The 20,788-nt window shown below is 37.6% G+C and overlaps 1 protein-coding gene across 1 annotated transcript in view; it reads left to right on the top strand.

The window, feature by feature from the left end:
- Nucleotides 1–19,130, top strand: part of LOC137215512 (zinc finger protein 850-like) — a 90,863-nt gene extending 71,733 nt beyond the window's left edge. The window contains exons 12-14 of the mRNA XM_067720795.1: nt 5,340–5,466; nt 5,901–5,996; nt 13,472–19,130. Of these exons, the coding sequence (XP_067576896.1) occupies nt 5,340–5,466; nt 5,901–5,996; nt 13,472–15,153 (1,905 nt within the window). The 3' untranslated portion in view covers nt 15,154–19,130. The remainder of the gene's footprint in view (nt 1–5,339; nt 5,467–5,900; nt 5,997–13,471) is intronic.
- Nucleotides 19,131–20,788: the final 1,658 nt, after the last annotated feature.

Here is a 20,788-nt window from a genome sequence, read left to right as displayed (position 1 = left end):
TTGCAAATAATGCTTCTGTGGTCAGCTTTGTGCATGAAATTCTTTTATAGATTTGTATTTATTCTCAAAACTAAAATATGACAAAGTGAGTAGAAATAAATATTTTGAAGCAATGAGCACTCACACCGGTTGGAGCTTTGGAACCCTGCTTGTTCTAAAACATGTGATCCTATCCATTATTTCTTCCTTTTTTGAGATTCCTTTCTTCCATCACCATGTTTCACTTTACATTGTGCAGTTTTTTTGTTTTTGTTACACTGTGCAGTGTTACATTCCCAGGGTAGACCTACCAGTGCAGATCTTCTTCTCTCATGTGAATGTTCACAATAATGTCCTGATTTGTTTCCCCATGTTGATATGTTCCTTTGCTACCCATTGCATCTGTAATCCTCACGTCCCCCAAACATTACAGTAACATCACTTTTCTGTTCAGAAGTCTTCCTTCAGTGTCTCAACAACAGTGTCTTAGATATTCAGGGCAGTCTTCACTTCAAATGTGTTCTGTTTATGACATCATGTTCTGACTATTCATTCTGAAAATGTGTTTATTGCCAGCACAGTGGAGTAATCTCATATACACCTTTAATTTAGATTAAATTCACTTTTTAGGCACTTGGCTGGAAAAAGAGAGAAAAATAACTATTCAAGTCATTCAAATAAATCTCCTCTATCACCTAATGACTTCATGCCTGGGAGGCAGTGAGAAATGGGAGGACTGAATCTGTTGCTGTGTGAATCTCTCTTAGGCGTTTGTGACAGCATGAGCATCTTGGCAATCAATGAACCTTGATCTCAAGGTTAATATTACTTGCAAAGTATTTTTCATATAACATGACTCCTTTATCAATGTATAGGTTAGCCTTTGCTTCATAAAAAACTACCCAAAACTTACTGACTTAAAACAAAATAATTTAGGGACTTACCTGGTGGTCCAGTGGTTAAGACTCCATGCTCCCAATGCAGGGGGCCTGGGTTCCATTCCTGGTCAGGGAACTAGATCCCGCATGCTGCAATAAAAGTTCCCGCATATCGCAGCTAAAAGATCCCACATGCTGCAACGAAGGTCCCGAGTGCTGCGACTAAGACCCTGTATAGCCAAATAACTAAATAAATATTTAAAAAGAAAAAATAATTTATTAGCACACAATTTGATAGGTCAGCATTTTGAGCTGGGCACGGATGGATGTTTTGCAGGTTTCACTTGTGCTCTTGTTGCTGCAGTCAGCTGGTGGTTTGACTGGGGCTGGGTGACTATCCATGCATGACAGTTACCAAGCTGGTTGTCTCAGGTGTGTTGGTTTTTCTTGGTTCTTTTCCATGTAGGCTTGGGTTTGTTCTAGAGACTCTGCTTAGGCTTGATCAAATGATGGTCTTGGGTTTCCCTACACAGCAAGAGAGAGGACAACCCCAATGGACAAGCACGTTTTAAGCCTCAGCTCGTGTTATGTTTGCTAATGTCCCTTTGATCAAAGTGCAGAGTTGTGGAAGGGACTAACACAAGGGTGTAGATATAGGGAGATGTTATACAGTGGGGTTCATTACTGTAACTACCCTCTGGTCCCAGTGATCCATGTCCTTCCCTTGTGCAAGATAAACTCACCCCCTCCCAGGATCCCCAGAAGTTTCATCCTCAAAGTCCAGTATCATATGCATATCAGTCTGGATGTGGCTAAGGCTTCTTCAGTGAAACTCTTTTTGAGTCAGAGATGTATACTAAAAAGACAATTTATTTGTTTCCCTCTACCCCCAACTACCCACCTAGCACACAGTGGTGAGACATGGACAGGAAAACTGCAATATACACTCCCATTCAAAAAGGGAAGGAGTTGGAGGCACATAGGAGGCCTCTTCATTTTGAACTCTCTCCATCCCTTTTAGTAAAGCTGATATGACTTCTTTAGAGTATATATATATATTTTTTAATTTATTTATTTTTTATTTATATATTTTTGGCTGCGTTGGGCCTTTGTTGCTGTGCGTGGTCTTTCCCTAGTTGTGGCGAGCAGAGGCTGCTCTTTGTTGCAGTGCGCGGGCTTCTCATTGCAGTGTCTTCTCTTGTTGCAGAGCATGGGCTCTAGGCACGTGGTCTTCAGTAGTTGTGGGGCACAGGCTCAGTAGTTGTGGCTCATGGGCTCTAGAGCACACCCTCAGTAGTTGTGGCTTTCGGGCTTAGTTGCTCCGTGGCATGTGGGATCTTCCCGGACCAGGGCTCGAACCCATGTCCCCTGCATTGGCAGGTAGAGTCTTAACCACTGTGCCACCAGGAAAGCCCTGATATAACTTCTTTAAAAACTCTTTGGGTTTCCCATGTATCAGATTATATTACTCTATTAAACAAAAAGCTACAATCACATTTCCTTTCCAGATAGGCCTCTAATCTTTGGGCAGGGTGCCAGTGCTATGGGACAATACCTGTAAGAATCTCAGAAGCCCTTTTGTCTACTAGGTATCACCTTAACAATTTCAGAGGTCATAACATTTGGGTCTTTTAGCCAAACTCTTGATCTTTACCCTGAGGCCATTTCTTATTTTGAGACTCTTGTTGGCTGGAGAGACTGGAGATGTAAAACAGTTTTATTTTCCAACCCAGCAAGTCCTGGCTTGTCTGTATTTCCTCTAAATTATGCTTGTGAACTGCTTAGTTGTTTCTTTAACTCTTCTCTTTCTATACATTATCATGTATAGAAGCTAGGTAGAAGCATCCGACTGAAACTTTTAACAGGCTTTCAGGAGATCTGTTTAGTCAGATGTGAAAATTCATTAGGTATTTTTTCTTTATTCTAAATTAGTCCCCCAGACTGCTAGCTATGTTGCTACTCAGTGGGAGAGCTTTGAAATGGATCATCCAGTTAGTGTTTACCATACCCTCCCTACATGCATGGGTCTCAGACAAAGAAACCATGAATCTTTCTAGAGCTGCAGGAATACCAGTTGTATTAAACTTGTTGAAATGATGCAGGTTGGTCTGTAATGTAGCTCCTTTGTCAGAGATTTTCAAGGTATGTGTGTGTGTGTTTATTCTGAGGAGGATCTATAAGATCATATCACTACAGGGACTGGGCAGGAACTTGAATGAGTGAATAGTCTTTTTCTCTCTAACATTTAATTATGAACAGCTTCAAACATAAAGAAAAAAATACAAAGACTTGTACATTGACATTCACATACCCACCACCTAGATTCAATGATGAGTATTTTGCAACATGTGCTTTACCACCTGTCTATTCACATGTGTAGTCCTCTACCATCAGTTCAAGGGTAGTATTCAAATATTGCCTTAAATGCACAATAGAGGACAGAGTTTTATATTCCTTTGACCTTTCAGACTTTCTGTAGGCTGCTACAACCTGCCTGCTCTCTTTCCCAACTAGCCACTTTTCATTCTTTATTCCCTCCCATCTCACATGCCTTGTCTGGAGTACCTAGCCTTCCACGCTCCTTCATCCTTTGAATCCTGCCTAGCCTTTAAGACCAAGATCATACTGCCCTCTCATGAAACCATTTCTGATCTCTGTATCCTACAGTGACCTCTCCCTCTCCAGATTCCTCTGACCCAGTGATTTGCAACGATGACTATACACAGGAGCCCTTAAAAGTATAAAAGCCTTATCCCTGAAGAGTCTGATTTTATTGATTTGTGGTGGGACCCAAGAATCCGTAATTTAAAACACCACACAGAGGGCTTCCCTGGTGGTGCAGTGGTTGAGAGTCCGCCTGCCGATGCGGGGCACGCGGGTTCGTGCCCCTGTCCGGGAAGATCCCACATGCTGCGGATCGGCTGTGCCTGTGAGCCATGGCCGCTGAGCTTGCGCGTCCGGAGCCTGTGCTCCGCGACGGGAGAGGCCACAACAGTGAGAGGCCCGCGTACCGCAAAAAAAAAAAAAAAAAAAACACAAAAAAACACCACACAGAGAATTCGCTGGCAGTCCAGTGGTTAGGACTTGGCATTTTCACTGCCGAGGGCGTGGGTTCAGCCCCTGGTTGGGGAACTAAGATCCTGAAAGCTGCGTGGCACGGACAAAAACAAAACAAAAACCCAAAAAACAAACAAAAAAAACCCCCTCACCACACACTTACTGTGTGGAGCAGTCAGTTGTCTGAGTCCTTACATTTATCAACTCATGTGATCCTCAGCACAACCTGGGAGATAAACACTGTTATTCTTAGTTCAGAGAAGAAGAAACTGAGGTGCTGAGAGGTTAACTAATTTGCCTAAGGGTACACTAGCTGGGGACAGATAGGTTCCAAATCCAGGCAGAGTGTTTTGAATCCAGGCTCTTCATCACCATCCACTTCCATTCCTCAGGCCTGAGCAGTGCAAGTGGCAGTGTGAGGGAGGGGAAGGAGTGAGCCCTGCCTGAAGTATACATAATGGTGGGTTATTCATCCCCTGCCCCAGAGGCTGAGCTGCTTCATGTAGAACATAAATGCTTAGACCAAGTAGTCTCTGAAATTCTTCGAACTCAGCAAGAGAATTATTCTTTTAATGTAGTGTGCATGATGTCTTCCTGCTTAGATTTAAAGCTCCCAATGGGAAAGAACTTTTGCTTTTATCCCCCATAGCAGTGAGCCTAGCATGTTGACAGTGATAGGTGCACAATGATGCTGGCTGGATAGAGATGGGAGAGTAATGGTCTTTGAACTATTGGCACGAAGGTCATGTATGGGAGGAGAAAAATTCTTTTTTTCATTGGCTGTAAATTAGACACAAGACATATTCACAAGAGAAAAACAATCGGAAATTTATTAACATGTGCATCATGCATACACATGGGAGTACTCAGTGATGGGTAACTCAAAAGGGGTGGTTAGAACTTGAGCTTATATAGCATCTTAACAAAATAGCAATAACTATAGAGAAGTGACAAGACAAAGGAAAAGGACTTTGAGTTTCTAGGCAGCAAATTGTGGGAAGGTTAATAATATATGGGGGAACTAATGGAAGATAAGGGCTAGTTAGTGAAGGTTTGCTATGTAGATTTCTCTGGTGCCTATCCCTGGGCTGATAAGGGTCTAGAGTTGTATCTGGTGATTAATTTCTGTCCTCCTGGTAGAGAGGGGAAGGGGGACACCTTTGCAAATTTATGTTCTGCTTTTAGGCAAATGGGAGAGGGCAGAGAGCTTTTCTTGTGTCTGCTTATTAATTGCCTTCAGCTCAAAATAATCCTTATGCCAAAGTGGCATATTTTAGAGTGGTATATTCTGTTACCCTTTATTCATCATCCATAGTAAGGTCTAGAAATCTTCTCTACCTCCTCAGGGATGCCTTTTGATCTCTCATCCTGAGGTGTGGACAAGGCAGACTCCTGGATGAGCAGAGGTGTGTTTTGTGTTAAAAGGCATTCATGGCGTTCGGGGATGTGGCTGTGGACTTCACCCAGGAGGAGTGGAGGCTGTTGAGCCCCGCTCAGAGGACCTTGCACAGGGAGGTGATGCTGGAGACTTATAACCACTTGGTCTCACTAGGTAAGAATGGCTTCCCATAGCACTTAAAGTCTGGCTCACGGTATTTTCTATATGTCACAAAGAAAGGCTACTCACAAAGCAGCTTTGTCTTAGGGTTGGGCTTCAAAACAAAAATTTACCTTTTTCCTCAGGTGGATCTGGATTCAGTAGAGTTGAAAGCAGGTAGATTTATTCATATTGTGTATGCCACTCTGCATTTTTTTTCTTACTTTATCTTGCCCCAAACCCAGGAGATTTTCATTCACTGTGTTAATATGCTGTTTTTCTGATTGGAGTCACCTTTTCTTACTCAACCCTTCTACTGCAGAGAGTTCACTATTCATAGGTCCTCTGTATCACCCTCTGGGTTTCCCTCTCCATTTTGTCTCTGAGTTCTGGAATGGCCCCTTGAGCTCATAACCAAGAGTCTCCTTTTTTTCTTTCCTTATGAGCAGAAATTCCATTTTGCAAACCAAAACTCATTTCTCAGCTGGAGCGAGGGGAAGAGCCCTGGATAGAGGAGAGGCAACGTCCGCTGAGTCTCTGTCCAGGTGAGTGTGACACAGGGTAGTTGGAACCGTCTGCAGCATGGCAGGTAGGGAAGGATGAGGCATCTCTCAGGTACTGGGAGGAAGCTCTTTTCTAGTCCCCTAGGTCCCTGGTAAGGCTGCCTGGCATGACCTCTTTTCCAGAATATCATCTTCAGTTAAGGGAGGGACTTTCCTGGTTTCTTTGTCGCATCCCTCCACCAGGAAGCCTCCCTTCCTCTCACTTCGCATTGTTTTCTGCGGAGGATACTTGTGACCAGTTCAGTCTGCTGCCATTTTCAGAAGTGGGCTTCATCCTATTTATTTTTGACTTGATATTTGGAAATTACTTCAAAATTACAGAAAATTTGCAAAAATAAAAATAGTACAAAGAACATTCTTATGTCCTCTACACATACACAAATATGTATAAATATATATGGCATATATATTTTTATAAAATGGTATCATAAAATCACCTACTAATATTTCACCCAGTTTGCTTTATCATTGGCTTGTGTGTCTCTTGTGTGCATGCTCTCCCTTCTCCCTCCACCATACGTATGTGTATGTATTTATGTATATGTTTATGTATATATATTTGTGTGTACCTATATATGTAGGTTCATATGTGGATGTATGTTAAAAGATTTTCTAAGAATGGTGATATTCTCATATAACCACAGTACAGTTATCAACTTCAGTAAACTTAACTTCAACACAATAATTTTATCTAATACCTATCATCTACCTCTCATAATCATCAGTAGACACAGTAATATTTTTTCCTCTCCAGAACATGGCCCAGTAGTGCATTTACGTGGCATATCTATTTAGTCTCTCTTAATACAGACCATTTCAATAACCTCTCTTTAGAAGTATACAGTTCCACAGCTCCTTTTTTAACAGCTTCATTGAGTTATAACTTAAATACCATAATCTACTTACTGTAAGTGTACAGTTCAATTATTTTGAGTAAACATTCCATCACTCTAAAAAGTTACCTTGTGCCCATTTGCATCTATTTCTCCTCCCATTTGAGCTCCAGGAAACCAATGATTTGCTGTCTCTATAGATTTGCTGTTTCTGGACATTTTATATAAATGGTATCATAAAATATATATTTGTCTTTGTATCTGGCTTCAATACATAATGTTTGAGGTTCAGCATAATGTTTTTGAGGTTCATCCATGTTGCAGCATGTACTGGTAATTCATTCCTTTTTATTGCCATATAATATTCCATTGTATTGATATACCACATTTTGTCTAGCTATTCACAGGTTGATGTGAATTGGATTGTCCACTTTTTGGTTATTGTGAATAGTGCTGCTAGGAATAGTCATGTACCAGTCTTGATGTGGACATATGTTTTCATTTCTCTTGGGTAGATAACTAAGACTAGAATTTCTGGATTGTATGGTATGTTTATGTTTAACCTTTTAAGAAACTGCATAATTATTTTCCCAAGTGGCTGTACATTTCTATTAGCATTTATGTTTTACATTTCTATTATGTTTATATTTTCTATTTTTGCATTTTCTAGTAGCAGTGTTTTAGAGTGTCAGTTTCTCTACATCCTTGCCAGCACTTGGAATTGTCTCTAATTTTGATTACAGACATTCTAGTGGGTGTGTAGTGGTATTGCATTGTGGTTTAATTTGCATTTCCCTAATGACTGATAATGTTAATCTTTTCATGTGCTTATTAACCATTTGCATATCTTCTTCGGTGAAGTAGCTACTTAGTTCTTTTGCCCATTTTTAAGTTGGATTGTTTGTCTTCTTTTTGAGTTGTAAGAATTTTTCATATATTCAAGACACAAGTCCTATATCACATACAGGATTTTCAATTATTTTCAACTATGAAATGAAGTTTCAGAAAAAAGACAAGTCTGTGGATTGTCTTTTCATTCTCTTAATGGTGTCTTTTCAAGCATAAATGTTTTAAATTTCGATGATGTTCAATTTAACAGTTTTCTAATGGATTGTGCTTTTTGTGGTGTAACTATGAAGTTTGCTTAACTCGAGGCCACATAGATTTTCTTCTTTGGTTTCTTCTAGAAGTTTTATTTTTTAGCTTTTACACTTAAGGCTGTGATCCATTTTTAGTTAATTTTTATGTGTCATGTGTGGTGAAAGTCTAAATTCATTTTCTTGCATATGAATATTCAATTGTCCTGGCAGTATTTGTTAAAAATAGTATGCTTGACATAGAGAATGGACTTGAGGACACGGGGAGGGGGAAGGGTAAGCTGGGATGAAGTGAGAGAGTAGCATGGACATATATACACTACCAAATGTAAAATAAATAGCTAGTGGGAAGCGGCCACATAGCACAGGGAATCACCTCAATGCTTTGTGACCACCTGGAGGGGTGGAATAGGGAGGGAAGGAGGGAGATGCAAGAGGGAGGAGATGTGGGGATGTGTGTATATGTGTGGCTGATTCACTTTGTTATAGAGCAGAAACTAACACACCATTGTGGGACAATTGTGCTCCAATGAGGGTGTTAAGAAAAAAAAAATAGTATGCTTTCCCTCATTCAATTGCCGTGGCTCCTTTGTCGAAAATCAGTTGACTGTAAATGATTCATTTCTGGACTCCTAATTTTGTTCCATCGATCTCTGTGTTTCTTCATATGACAATAGCACACTGTCTTCATTACTGGGGTCTTATATTAAGTTTTGAGGTTGAGGAGTGTAAATACTCTAACTTTTTCAAAATTATTTTGGCTATTCTATGTTTTTTGAATTGGCACATAAATTTGGGGGTCAGATTGTCAATTTCTACAAAACAAAACAAGCTTTTGATAGGGTTTGCATTGAATTTATCAATCAATTTAGGGAGAATCACTGTTTTAATAATATTGAGTCTTCTAATTTATGGTTGTCTATTTAGGACTTTAATTTTTCTCAGCAATGTTTTAAAATGTTCACCTTACATGTCTGGTAATACTTGTGTCAAATTTATTCCTCGGTATTTTATTATTATCTATGTTATTGTGAATGGTGTTGTTTTCTTAATTTCATTTGTGGAATGTTCATTGCTAGTATGTAGAAATATGATTGATTTTTGTATTTTGAGCTTTTATCATATTACCTTATTAAATACAATGATTACTTGTTGTTTCTTTCTTGAGGATTCCTTGGAATTTTGTACGTCCTGGCTCATATAATCTGTGAACAAAAAAAGAAAGGTTTACTTCTTCCTTTCCAATTTAGATATCTTTAACTTCTCCTCTTCCTTGTTCTGCTACTCCCCTCCTTTAGCCTTTTGGCTAGAACTTCCAGTGCAGTGTAGAATGGAGTTGTTGATAACAGACATTCTTGTCTGGTTTCTGAACTTAGAGGAAAATATTCAGTCTTTTATCATTAAATATGATGTTAGCTGTAGGTTTTATATAGATGCCTTTTATCAGGTTGAGGAAGTTCCATTCAATTCCTAGTTTGTGGAGTATTTTTTAAGAATGGGTATTGGATTTTGTTAGATGTTTCTGCATCTGTTGAGATGTTCATGTAGTTTTTGTCTTTATTTTGTTAGTGTGGTGTATTTCATTAATTGATTTGCAGATGTTAAATGAGCTTTGCATTCCTGGAATAAATCCTACTTTATTATAATGTATAATTCTTTTTGACTTGCTGCTGGATTTAGTTTGCTAATATTTTGTTAAGGATTTTTTCACCTCTGTTCATGAAGGGTATTTATCTGTATTTTACTTTCTTTTTTTTTTTTTTTTTTTAAATTTATTTATTTATTTATTTTTGGCTGTGTTGGGTCTTCGTTTCTGTGCAAGGGCTTTCTCTAGTTGTGGCAAGTGGGGGCCAGTCTTCATCGCGGTGCGCGGGCCTCTGACTATCGCGGCCTCTCTTGTTACAGAGCACAAGCTCCAGACGCGCAGGCTCAGTAGTTGTGGCTCACGGGCCTAGCTGCTCCGTGGCATGTGGGATCTTCCCAGACCAGGGCTCGAACCCATGTCCCCAGCATTAGCAGGCAGATTCTCAACCACTGCGCCACCAGGGAAGCCCCTTACTTTCTTTTTGATATCTTTGTCTGCTCTGGTATCAGGGTAATGACTACATATAATGAGTGGTGAAATTTTCTCTCCTCTATTTTCTGTAAGAACTTGTGAAGAATTTGTATCATTTCTTCTTTAAGTATTGGTTAGAATCCCCCAGTGAAGACACTTGAACAAGGGCTTGTCTTTGTGTGAAGACTTTTAATTACTAATTCAATCTTGTTACTTATTATAGGTCTATTCAGATACTCTAGTTTTTATTGAGTTAGTTTTGGTAGTTTGTGTTTTTCTGGAATTTTTCTGTTTTGCCTTTGTTGTCCAGTTGTTGGCATAAAGTTGTTCATACTACTTTTAATCCTTCTAATTTCTGTGAGGTCAGTAATGATGTTCCCTCTTTCTTTCTTGATTTGGTAATTTCTATCTTCTCTATTTTTTCTTGTTCATTCTAGCTAAAGATTGTTCAATTTTGTTGATCTCTTCAAAAATCAAATTTTAATTTCATTGATTTTCTCTACTCATTCTGGTTTTCTATTTGATTAATTTTTTATAAATGTATTATTTCTTTCCTTCTGCTTATTTATTAATTTGCTCTTTTTGTAATTTCTTAAGATAGAAGCTTAGACAGTTGATTTGAAACCATTCTTCTTCCTTAATGCAGGCATTTAAACCTATAAATCTCTCTCTAATCACTTCTTTAGCTACATCCCATAAATTTTTTTTTCATCCCATAAATTTTATTATGCTGGGTTTTGTTTTCATTCTGTTCAAAATATGTTTCAATTTCTCTTCTGATTTCTTCTCTGTCCCTGAGTTACTTAGAGGTATCTTGTTTAATTTCTACATATTTGTGGATTTTCCATCTTTCTTTCATTTGTTGATTTCTAATTTCACTCCTTTGTGGTAGAAAAACATGCTTTATATAGCTTTAACGGTTATTTGTTTTTTGGCCTAGCATATGATCTGTTCTGAAGAATGGTCTATGTGCACTTAAAAAGAATATGCATTCTGCAGTCATTGGATGGAATGTTCCATACATATCAGTTTGGTCAAGTTGGTTTATTTTCTGTATCCCTGGAGATTTTCTGTCTAGTGGTTTCTATTATTGAGACTAGAATAGTGACATTTCCAATTATTGTTGAATTATCTAATTCTTCTTTTAGTTCTGTAAGTTTTTGTCTCATGTATTTTAGGGCTCTGTTTTTAGTTGTGGATACCTTTATAATTGTTTTACTTTTCTGATTTATTGCCCTTTTGTCTTTATGAAATACCTCTCTTTTTGTCTAGCAATAATCCTTGTCTTGAAATCTATTTTGTCTACTATTAATATAGTAGCCATTCCAATTCCCTTGTGATTATGTGATTACTGTTTGCATGGTATATCTTTTTTCATCCTTTTAACTTTTAACCTACTTGTGTTTTTGGATCCAGAATGTGTCCCTTGTAAATAGCACATTGTTTGATATTGCTTTTTTAATCTAGTGGGATAATCTCTGCCTTTTGTTTGGAGTGTTCAGTTTGTTCATATTTAATATAATTATTGATATGGTTTAAATCTGCCATTTTGCTGTTTATTTTTAATATGTCTCATGTCTTTATTTCTCTAGCCTCTTTTATGACATATTGTTGGGTTTTTTAATTTAAGTGTACTATTTTCATATCACTCTTGATTTTAAATTTGTTTTGGAGTTAATGCTGCTCTAGGAAATAAAATATGCACCTTAATTTATCACAGTCTACCTCTAATTAATACTAACTTAGTTCCAGTAAAATATTTATACATATATTATAAAGCCCACAATATTGTGTTATATTTACTGCCTTTTATAATAGTTTTTTGTATTTTAGAGAAATTTAGAGGAAAATATACATATGTTATCTTTTATATTTACCCACATATTTGCCAGTTTCAGTGGCCTTCATTTCTTTCTTTTCTTTTCTTTTCTTTTGATCCTGCTGCGTGGCATGCGGGATCTTAGTTCCCTGACCAGGGATCAGTCCTGCGCCCCCCCACAGTGGAAGCATGGAGTCTTAACCACTGCACTGCCAGGGACATCCCTCGGTGGCCCTCATTTCTTCTTGTGGATTTGAGTTGGTGTCTCATGTCATTTCTTTTCAACCTGAAGGACTTACTGAGTATTTCTTATAAGGCATGTTTGCTATCAACAGATACTCTGAGTACTTGTTAATCTGAGAATATCTTTATATCAATTTCTCTTTTTTTTTGGCTGAATCGTGTGGCTTGTGGGATTGTGAGATTTTAGTTCCCTGGCCAGGGATTGAACCTGGGCCCTCAGCAGTGAGAGCTTGGAGTCCTAATCACTGGACCTCCAGGGAATTCCCTCAATTTCACTTTTGAAGCATAGTTTTGTGAGAATAGAATTCTTCATAGATAGAAGTCTTTTCTCTTTTATTCCAGCACCTTAAATACATTATTCCACTGCCTTCTGGTCTCCATTGTCTCTGATGAGAAGTTAACACTAGTCATATGGTTTTTCCCCTTGTACATGTTGAGTCATTTTTCCTTTGCTGTTTTCAAGATTTCCTTTTTGTCTTTTTTTTTCTGATAGTCAACATTTTGGCTATGATGTGTCTAGCTAGGATCTCTTTGTGTTTATTTTGGGGTTTGTTGAGCTTCTTAGATCTGTAGATTGTTTTTCATCTAATTTGGAAGTTTTTTGTTTTTTTTTTTAATTTGGAACTTTTTAAGCCATAATTTCTTCAGATTTTTTTTCTGCTCTTTTCTCTCTGTCTTCTCCTTCCTGAGTTACCATTACACATAGGTTTGGTTTACCTGATGGTGTCTTACAGGTTTCTGGGCTCTTTGTTTTTCTTCAGTCTTCCTTTAACTCTGTTCTTCTGTTTTAGGTAATTTCTATTGATTTATCTTCAGGTTCACTGGTTCTGTTACAAAGTCAAATATGTTGTGGTATCTCTCTAGTAACTTTGTAATTTTAGTTATTTTACTTTTTAATTTCACAATTTCCTTTTGTTTCTTATTAATAGTTTTTATTCTTTGTTGAGATTCTCCATTTTAAGTTGTTATCATACTTACCTTTAATTTTTCACACATTGTTTTCTTTAGTTCTTTGAATATATTCATAGTATCTGCTTTGAAGTCTTTTTTTTTTTCCCCCTGTATCAGCATCTGGACCCACTCATCAACAGTTTCTATTGGCTGCAATTTTTTCCCTAGGTATGTGTCACTCACTCTTTCCTGTTTCTTTGAAAACTGGATATTTTAGATATTATATTGTAGCCATACAATAAACAGGTTGCAGGCTGGATTTGGCCCACTGAGCAGGTTTACTGTTTCCTACAATAAAAATGTAAAGCATAAAATGTGAAATAAAAAATAGATTTTGGGAAGTATGGCTGAATGGGAAACAGCTTGTGATGTGAACATATGAATGACCAGTAGGCAAAGCAAAATGGCCTAGGCAGCCCTACCTATGACTGCTTTGACTGAAAACATTCTTTATTCAGCAGGATCAAAGCTAGAAATTCAACCTTGTCCCTCCTGTCCTCTGGCATTCTCTAGTCAGCAAACCCTCAGCCAACATGTGTGGCTCAGTCATCTCCCTCAGTTTTTCTCAAGTTTACGTGCAGGAAATCATCTCCATTCAGGGAAACAATATTCAGAAGATCAGAAACAGCAGCAGGAGCAAGTCTTTGATCAAACCTGCTCAAGCAACAAAGCAGAAATTCAAGAGAGAGAAGATTCCAAGCTTTTGTTTGGGAGAGTAAGTAAAAGCAGCACTTCAAAGGCATTCTCCAGAACTCTGGAAGAACAGCCAGTAAGGTCCAAGGAAGACAACACAGTTGTGGACATAGTGCCCAGCCCTGCCCAGAGGACAAACCTTGAGGAAACAGACAAAACATTACATGGTTTAGAAGTCTCAGGATTTGGAGCAATCAAATATGGAGAGTTTGGGCTAGGCTTTATCAAGGAGTCAAACCAGCTCAGCCTCCAGAAGACACACACAGGGGAGACCCCTTACATGTACACTGAGTGGGGAGAAAGCTTTAGCAGTATGTCAGTCCTCATCAAAAACCAGAGGGCACACTCTGGGGAAAAGCCTTTTGTGTGCAGGGAATGTGGACGAGGCTTTACTTGGAAGTCAAACCTCATCACACACCAGAGGACACACTCAGGGGAGAAACCGTATGTGTGCAAGGAGTGTGGACGAGGCTTTACTTGGAAATCAAACCTCTTCACACATCAGAGGACACACTCAGGGGTCAAGCCTTATGTGTGCAAGGAATGTGGGCAGAGCTTTAGCCTGAAGTCAAACCTCATCACACACCAGAGGGCACACTCTGGGGAGAAGCCTTACATTTGCAAGGAATGTGGACATGGCTTTCGCCAGCATTCACACCTCATCAGACATAAGAGGACACATTCAGGAGAGAAGCCTTATGTTTGCAGGGAGTGTGAGCAAGGCTTTAGCCAGAAGTCACACCTCATTAGACACTTAAGGACACACACAGGAGAGAAACCTTATGTGTGCACAGAATGTGGGCGTCACTTTAGCTGGAAATCAAACCTCAAGACACACCAGAGGACACACTCAGGGGTTAAACCTTATGTGTGCCTGGAATGTGGGCAGTGCTTTAGCCTGAAGTCAAACCTCAACAAACACCAGAGGTCACACACAGGGGAGAAGCCATTTGTATGCAGGGAGTGTGGGAGAGCCTTTACCCGGAAATCAACCCTCATCACACACCAGAGGACACACTCAGGAGAGAAGCCATTTGTATGCACAGAGTGTGGGCGAGGCTTTAATGATAAGTCAACCCTCATCTCACACCAGAGGACACATTCAGGGGAAAAGCCTTTCGTATGCAGGGAGTGTGGTAGAAAGTTTAGCCAGAAGCCAAACCTGTTTAGGCACAAGAGGGCACATTCAGGGAGTATACCCTTTGTGTGTAGGGAGTGTGGACAAGGCTTTTGTGATAAGTTAACTCTCATTACACACCAGAGGGCACACTCGGGGGGGAAGCCTCATGTATGCAGGGAGTGTGGGCAAGGCTTTAGCCGGCAGTCGCACCTTATTAGACATCAGAGGATCCATTCAGGAGAGAAGCCTTATATTTGTAGGAAGTGTGGGCAAGGCTTTAGTCGGAAATCAAACCTCATCAGACATCAGAGGACACACTCAGGATAGAAACCTTGTGTGGACAAGTAGTGAAACCTTTAGCCAATAGTCACACGGCATGAAACACCAGAAGTCCCAACCAGGGCTGTAGCTTTAGTAATAAGTCAGCCATTGCCAGACACTAAAGTAGAAACATCTTATGTGTGATGGGAGTGTTCACGAGACTAATGGTAAGGGTCAACATCTCCAATCCACCTGAAGGAGAATTGCTGGCCCATTTTCAGGGGCTCTGGCTTTCCCTAGTGGGGATGGTAGGTTGTGGAAGGTCTCTCAGGTAACTTGATGGAGAGAGTACTTACTAAGTAGGTTGAAATTAGAGAATTGATACTATTCCAATATTTCCCAAGTATACTTGAACACTCCTTCCACAGTAACCTGGATGTTACAAAAACAGCAATTCTAGAGTCCATCTCTTGATGTCTGTCTTACCTTCTGAGAACAAGAGACAGAAACCATGGCTGATTTAATCTTGGTTCCACAGAGCATGACCCAGCAGAGTCAGCTTCAGGGAGAGTTTGGAAAATGGTCAACTCATGGGGACAGAGATAGTGCTTGGGTAGAAGGTTTTATTATACAAAAGGCTGACAGGTAAGAAAGATTGTAGGTATCCTAGCTCTGAGTTTGGGAAGAGGTGTCCATTTTTGGAAATATCATATCTTTGCTTGCTTCCTGGGGCTGTCTCTGGTTTTCAGGTTGAATCCATACTGAAAATGTTTTTATTGACTAGTGTTTTTAGACTAGAAATGTACTATGTAGTGTTATGAAGAAAATATATACACACATATACAGAAATACAAAATGAAATTACTTTCTATTCTTCTTTGAGTTACCATACAGCATCCCATTAGTAATTATTTGGTTTAAATTTTCCCAACCATTGTAAAATATACTACTTTTTTGGTTGAGAATACTCTTTTTGAAAATGGCAGTATCCCACAAATTCATTTAGAGTCGTGTCCCAAGGCCCAGTTTTTTTTCATGAAACTTGACTAAATGACTGTGAATTTTCTTTGGAAAATAAGTTTTCTAACAACAGGCAGGAAAATGTAGAAATTGTATAATAACTTATCTTTTTATCTCTGTGCAGGTATTTAGAATAAATTTGAAAGCGTAAGAGAAAGTGTATGAGTATTTAGAAAGTGGTGATGTAGGATTTAAAGTACAATACTCAGTGGTTGGGTCATTGGCTTTCAGTTAGGGAAAAAATAAACATAGGTCCCAAAGTTTCGATATCCAAAGGAGTTAGAGTTAGGGAATCACTATCTCAAATAATATGAGGTGTAAGAGTCATAATTTTTGTTCAAAATCTAAGGTTGAGTGGAGTGAGCAGAACCTGGTGAAAAATTATGAAATGCTATCTTAAATGGAGCAGCTGGCATGGCCTGCCCTTCTTAGCCCTCCCCATGGTAAATCCTGGCCTCATGCTCTTACATTTTCTCAACAGAAAAATACCTTTTGAGTTTTAATCTCTTTAAGTCTTAGAACTTAATTACTCTTTTCCATAAAATCATGTCACAAAAATAAAGATTCCAAAATTAAACATGTACCTTTCACCAGTTTTTTAGCTTTCGGAAGGAATATTTCAGTTTTCAGTGTAATTGCCTCATAAAAATAAAAGATTTTGCCTTAAATTATTTAAAATTCTCAACAGGAAAAAATAGAACACTGCTGGTATATGAAGATTTAAATAGATTCAAAGAGATTTAAACTCTGGGAAACATTTCTATGGAGCAGCAACCAAACAGAAAGATCTGGAAATGTTCTGAGAAATAGGTAGAAAGAAGTCCCATCCTTTGACCCTGCCCAAGCCCACCTCTACTGATTCTTAAACCCACATCAGGCCTTCTGCTTAGAACCTCTCAGAAGAGACAGAATTAGGACAGGTAACCTGAGTTGTCTGCCTGGGCCTAGCATTAAAATCTGTGTGCATATTTGGAAACTGATTAGGAGGCAAACACCACGTGGTATTCAGATATGTGAATCCTCTCAGTCTTGGAGGGTTTTTTTGGTTTTGTCTTTCAATCTGTGTCTGGACTATCCATCCACTATTGCCCCATATTTCATAACCTGAGGTGACAGCTCTAGATGTTTAAAACAGACAGAAAATGTGCCCCAGAGCAACCACTGCCCATCCTACCAATCCTATGGTAAGTAGTAGACTGTACTGCAGAAAATTTTGAAGAAAAGATGATGAACAGTATGAAACAATGAATATTGCTTCAAATCCGTTAAGCCTGTTATGGTCACCATTGAGATGTTCCATTTTAAAAGGAGTAGCAGTAAATTTTAATGTAATTGTTTCATTTAATTCTAATTTATTATTATGGATCAGTGGTTCCCTAAGTATGGTCAGAGGATGTTTGGGGGCCCTTTCAAATGATCTGCATGGTCAAAACAAGTTTCGTTATAACACTAAGACATTACTTACGTTTTTCTGTTGTGCTGAAATTTGCATTGATGGTGCAGAAACAATCATGGACAAAACTGCTGGGCTTCTAGCATGAATCAAGGCAGTGTCACCAAACTGTACTACTAGTATTATTGTATTTTTTACCACCCCCTACTGTGGTAAAAAAAAACCATGCAAGTTCCACTTAAGAATTTTCTTCATAGAAAAGGAAAAATTAATTTTGTTAAATCTTGACCTTTGGGTACAACATTTTAAAATTATACTGTTAGGGCTTCCCTGGTGGTGCAATGGTTGAGAGTCCGCCTGCCGATGCAGAGGACACGGGTTCGTGCCCCGGTCCGGGTAGATCCCACATGCCGCAGAGCGGCTGGACCCGTGAGCCATGGCCAATGAGCCTGCGCGTCCGGAGCCTGTGCTCCGCAACGGGAGAGGCCACAACTGTGAGAGGCCTGCGTACCGCAAAAAAATAAAATAAAAAATAATAATAAAATTATACTGTTAATTTTGAGATAACTGTAGATTCACACAGGGTTGCAGGAAATTATATAGGGAGATTCCATGTACTCTTTACTCACTTTACTTCAATGGTAATGTCTTACAAAATGATACTATAATATCACAACCACGATACTAAAATTGATATGTACACATCTTTTAAAAACTATACGTGATGAAAAGAGAAATGCACATAAAGTCTTTCATGTATGAAGTTGTTTCAAAGAAGTGCACTTCAATGGTTGATTTGCGAGCTGAACCAGCTACGTTTTTATGGACACCAATTTTATTTGAAAGATTAGCTGACGAATTTTGAATAAGGTGACTCAGACTTGGATATTTGGTAGACATTTGTAAAAAAAAATGAAGTGATTTTTTAAAACAGTAAAGAAAGCTGACAGTAATTTTGTTAATTTGACTTTCAAGCAAAAAAATTAGAATATTGAAAAACAAGTTATCTGCCACCAAGAACTTGACAGTTTCCCAATACTTACTCCTTTATGATGAGATTGGTGATGATTTTAATGAATGTGATTTTATAATACCATATAATGAAATATGTTGATGGAAGATCTGCCTAATTCACTGAACCAATATTTTCCAATTAGTACATAATGCTGCAAAATCATCTGTGGGTATATTAAAGTATAAGACAGACAAATGGATTTCAAGAGATAAAAGCCAGATTCCACATTATAAGTAACCTTTAAGAAATTACTACTTGTTGATTTTTGGTGTATTATCAAAGGATAATGTTGACAATTACCTGAAAAGGCTATTAAAACACTCCTCTATTTTCTAACTATATCTGTGTCAGGCCAGATTTTATTTATGTCAACAGGTTAAGTACAGGGGCACATATAAAATACCAGCTATATTCTATTACACTGGACATTAAGGAGATTTGCAAAAATACAAAACAATGCCACTCTTCTCACTTTTTTTTTTTTATGGTGGAAAATGTTCACACCCAAGTGAAAGTGAAACACTTTACTTTTCCCCTTTATGTGTGTTGTTTCTAGATGTTTATGGTCTGTAACCCACACTGAAAATACTACACACACACACACACACACACACACATCAGAAAAAAAGTTACATGTTATAATACCTAATATACTATTAACATCTATGCTTTATATAATTTAAACTAAGCATAGAAGAAACAAATACAAAGAAAATACTTAACACCTACTGACAGATATAAACCTACAATCTGATGTATGCTGATCTATCTAGACAGAACACAAACTTGGGGCATTTTCACTTCTAGAACTAAATGATATAATTAATCTCCTTCATGCTTTTGGCTATGTCTCTTTCTGATTATACTTGGCAATTATTTTTTTCTATTTTTTAAATCAAAGAAGCAGCTTTATGCTTTTAATCATTTCTTCAGTGTGTCTTTTATATTTTGTTAATTTCTGTTACTGTTTACTAATCTCAAGCTAATTTCTTTTTATTGTATTGATTTTTCAAGCTTATTTAATCATAATTTGATTTATTTATCTTTTTACTGTTCTGAAATTCATTTCATTTCTAAGTGGCATATAATTTTCATTTTTATTTTCTCTTTTAGACAAGAATTACTGTTTCAAAGAGTGCTTACAAATGGCTAGATGGACATATTCATTTTTACAATATCCTAGTATTTAGCCTTTTATTTTGTAGCATTGTAATCAGTGTATTTTGTGATTTCTTCCATTTTAATTCATAAAGTTCAGTTTTGAATGTGATCAAGCTCTGTAACGTAAAGCAAGTATTTAATGTGTGAGTGTGTGTATATCTATTTTAGTAATATGCCAAAATTAATACAAACGGTTATAAAATTTGATATTTTTCTAGTTATTTTATTCTCCTGTTGTTTTATATTAATGATCTGTATTTTTATTTATTAATTTATATTATATGTTTAACACATGTAAAATTAAATCTGTGATATAAATGTAGGTATAAAGATTATTAATAGAACAAATGCCATTGTGTTCACCCCAGCAGAAGAAATAAGCCTTAATTATTTTTAAAAACTTAGTACTTCCATTTCTGTAAGTGATATAATAAATAAATTTATGATCATGTTAGGAAGCATTTCTTCATGTATTTCAATCAAATTTTGCTTAACATATTTCAAAGCTGTTTTATTTAGACCTGTAGAAATTAATAACATTTCTTCCTGATGAATTTTTCCCTTTAAAAACCCATTCAGTGCTTCTAATTAGTCTGCTCTCAATATTGTTGCACTTGCCTTTTTTGGTAGTATTTACTTTTCTCAATTCTTTGTTTTCATCTTGATACTCTTATTTTGTGAATAGAGTGTCCTATTCAACATAGTGCTGGAAGCCATAGTCAGAAACAATTAGGTACAAAAGAGAAATAAAAGGCATCTAAATTGGAAAGGAAGAAGTAAAACTACCTCTGTTTGCAAACATCATTCTATACACAGAAAATCCAGGTGAATCCACAAAGAAACTACTAAGCCTAATAAGTTCAGCAAAGCTACAGAATACAAGATGAACACACAAAAATCAGTTGTATTTTACATATATATAAATGAACAACTTTGCTGTATACGAGAAACTAACACAACATTGTAAACCAACTATACTTAAAAAAGTATTTTCATATGCCACCAATGAACCATCAGAAAAGGAAATTGAGAAAAACATCCCATTTACAACAGAATCAAAAAGAATAAAATACCTAAGAATAAATATAATGAAAGATGTGAAAAGACTTGTA

This window comes from Pseudorca crassidens, chromosome 20 (genome assembly GCF_039906515.1).
Source record: "Pseudorca crassidens isolate mPseCra1 chromosome 20, mPseCra1.hap1, whole genome shotgun sequence".
In the NCBI taxonomy this organism is placed as follows: domain Eukaryota; kingdom Metazoa; phylum Chordata; class Mammalia; order Artiodactyla; family Delphinidae; genus Pseudorca; species Pseudorca crassidens.
The sequence above is the reverse complement of the archived record's forward strand: the minus strand, read 5'-3'. Positions and strand labels throughout refer to the sequence as shown.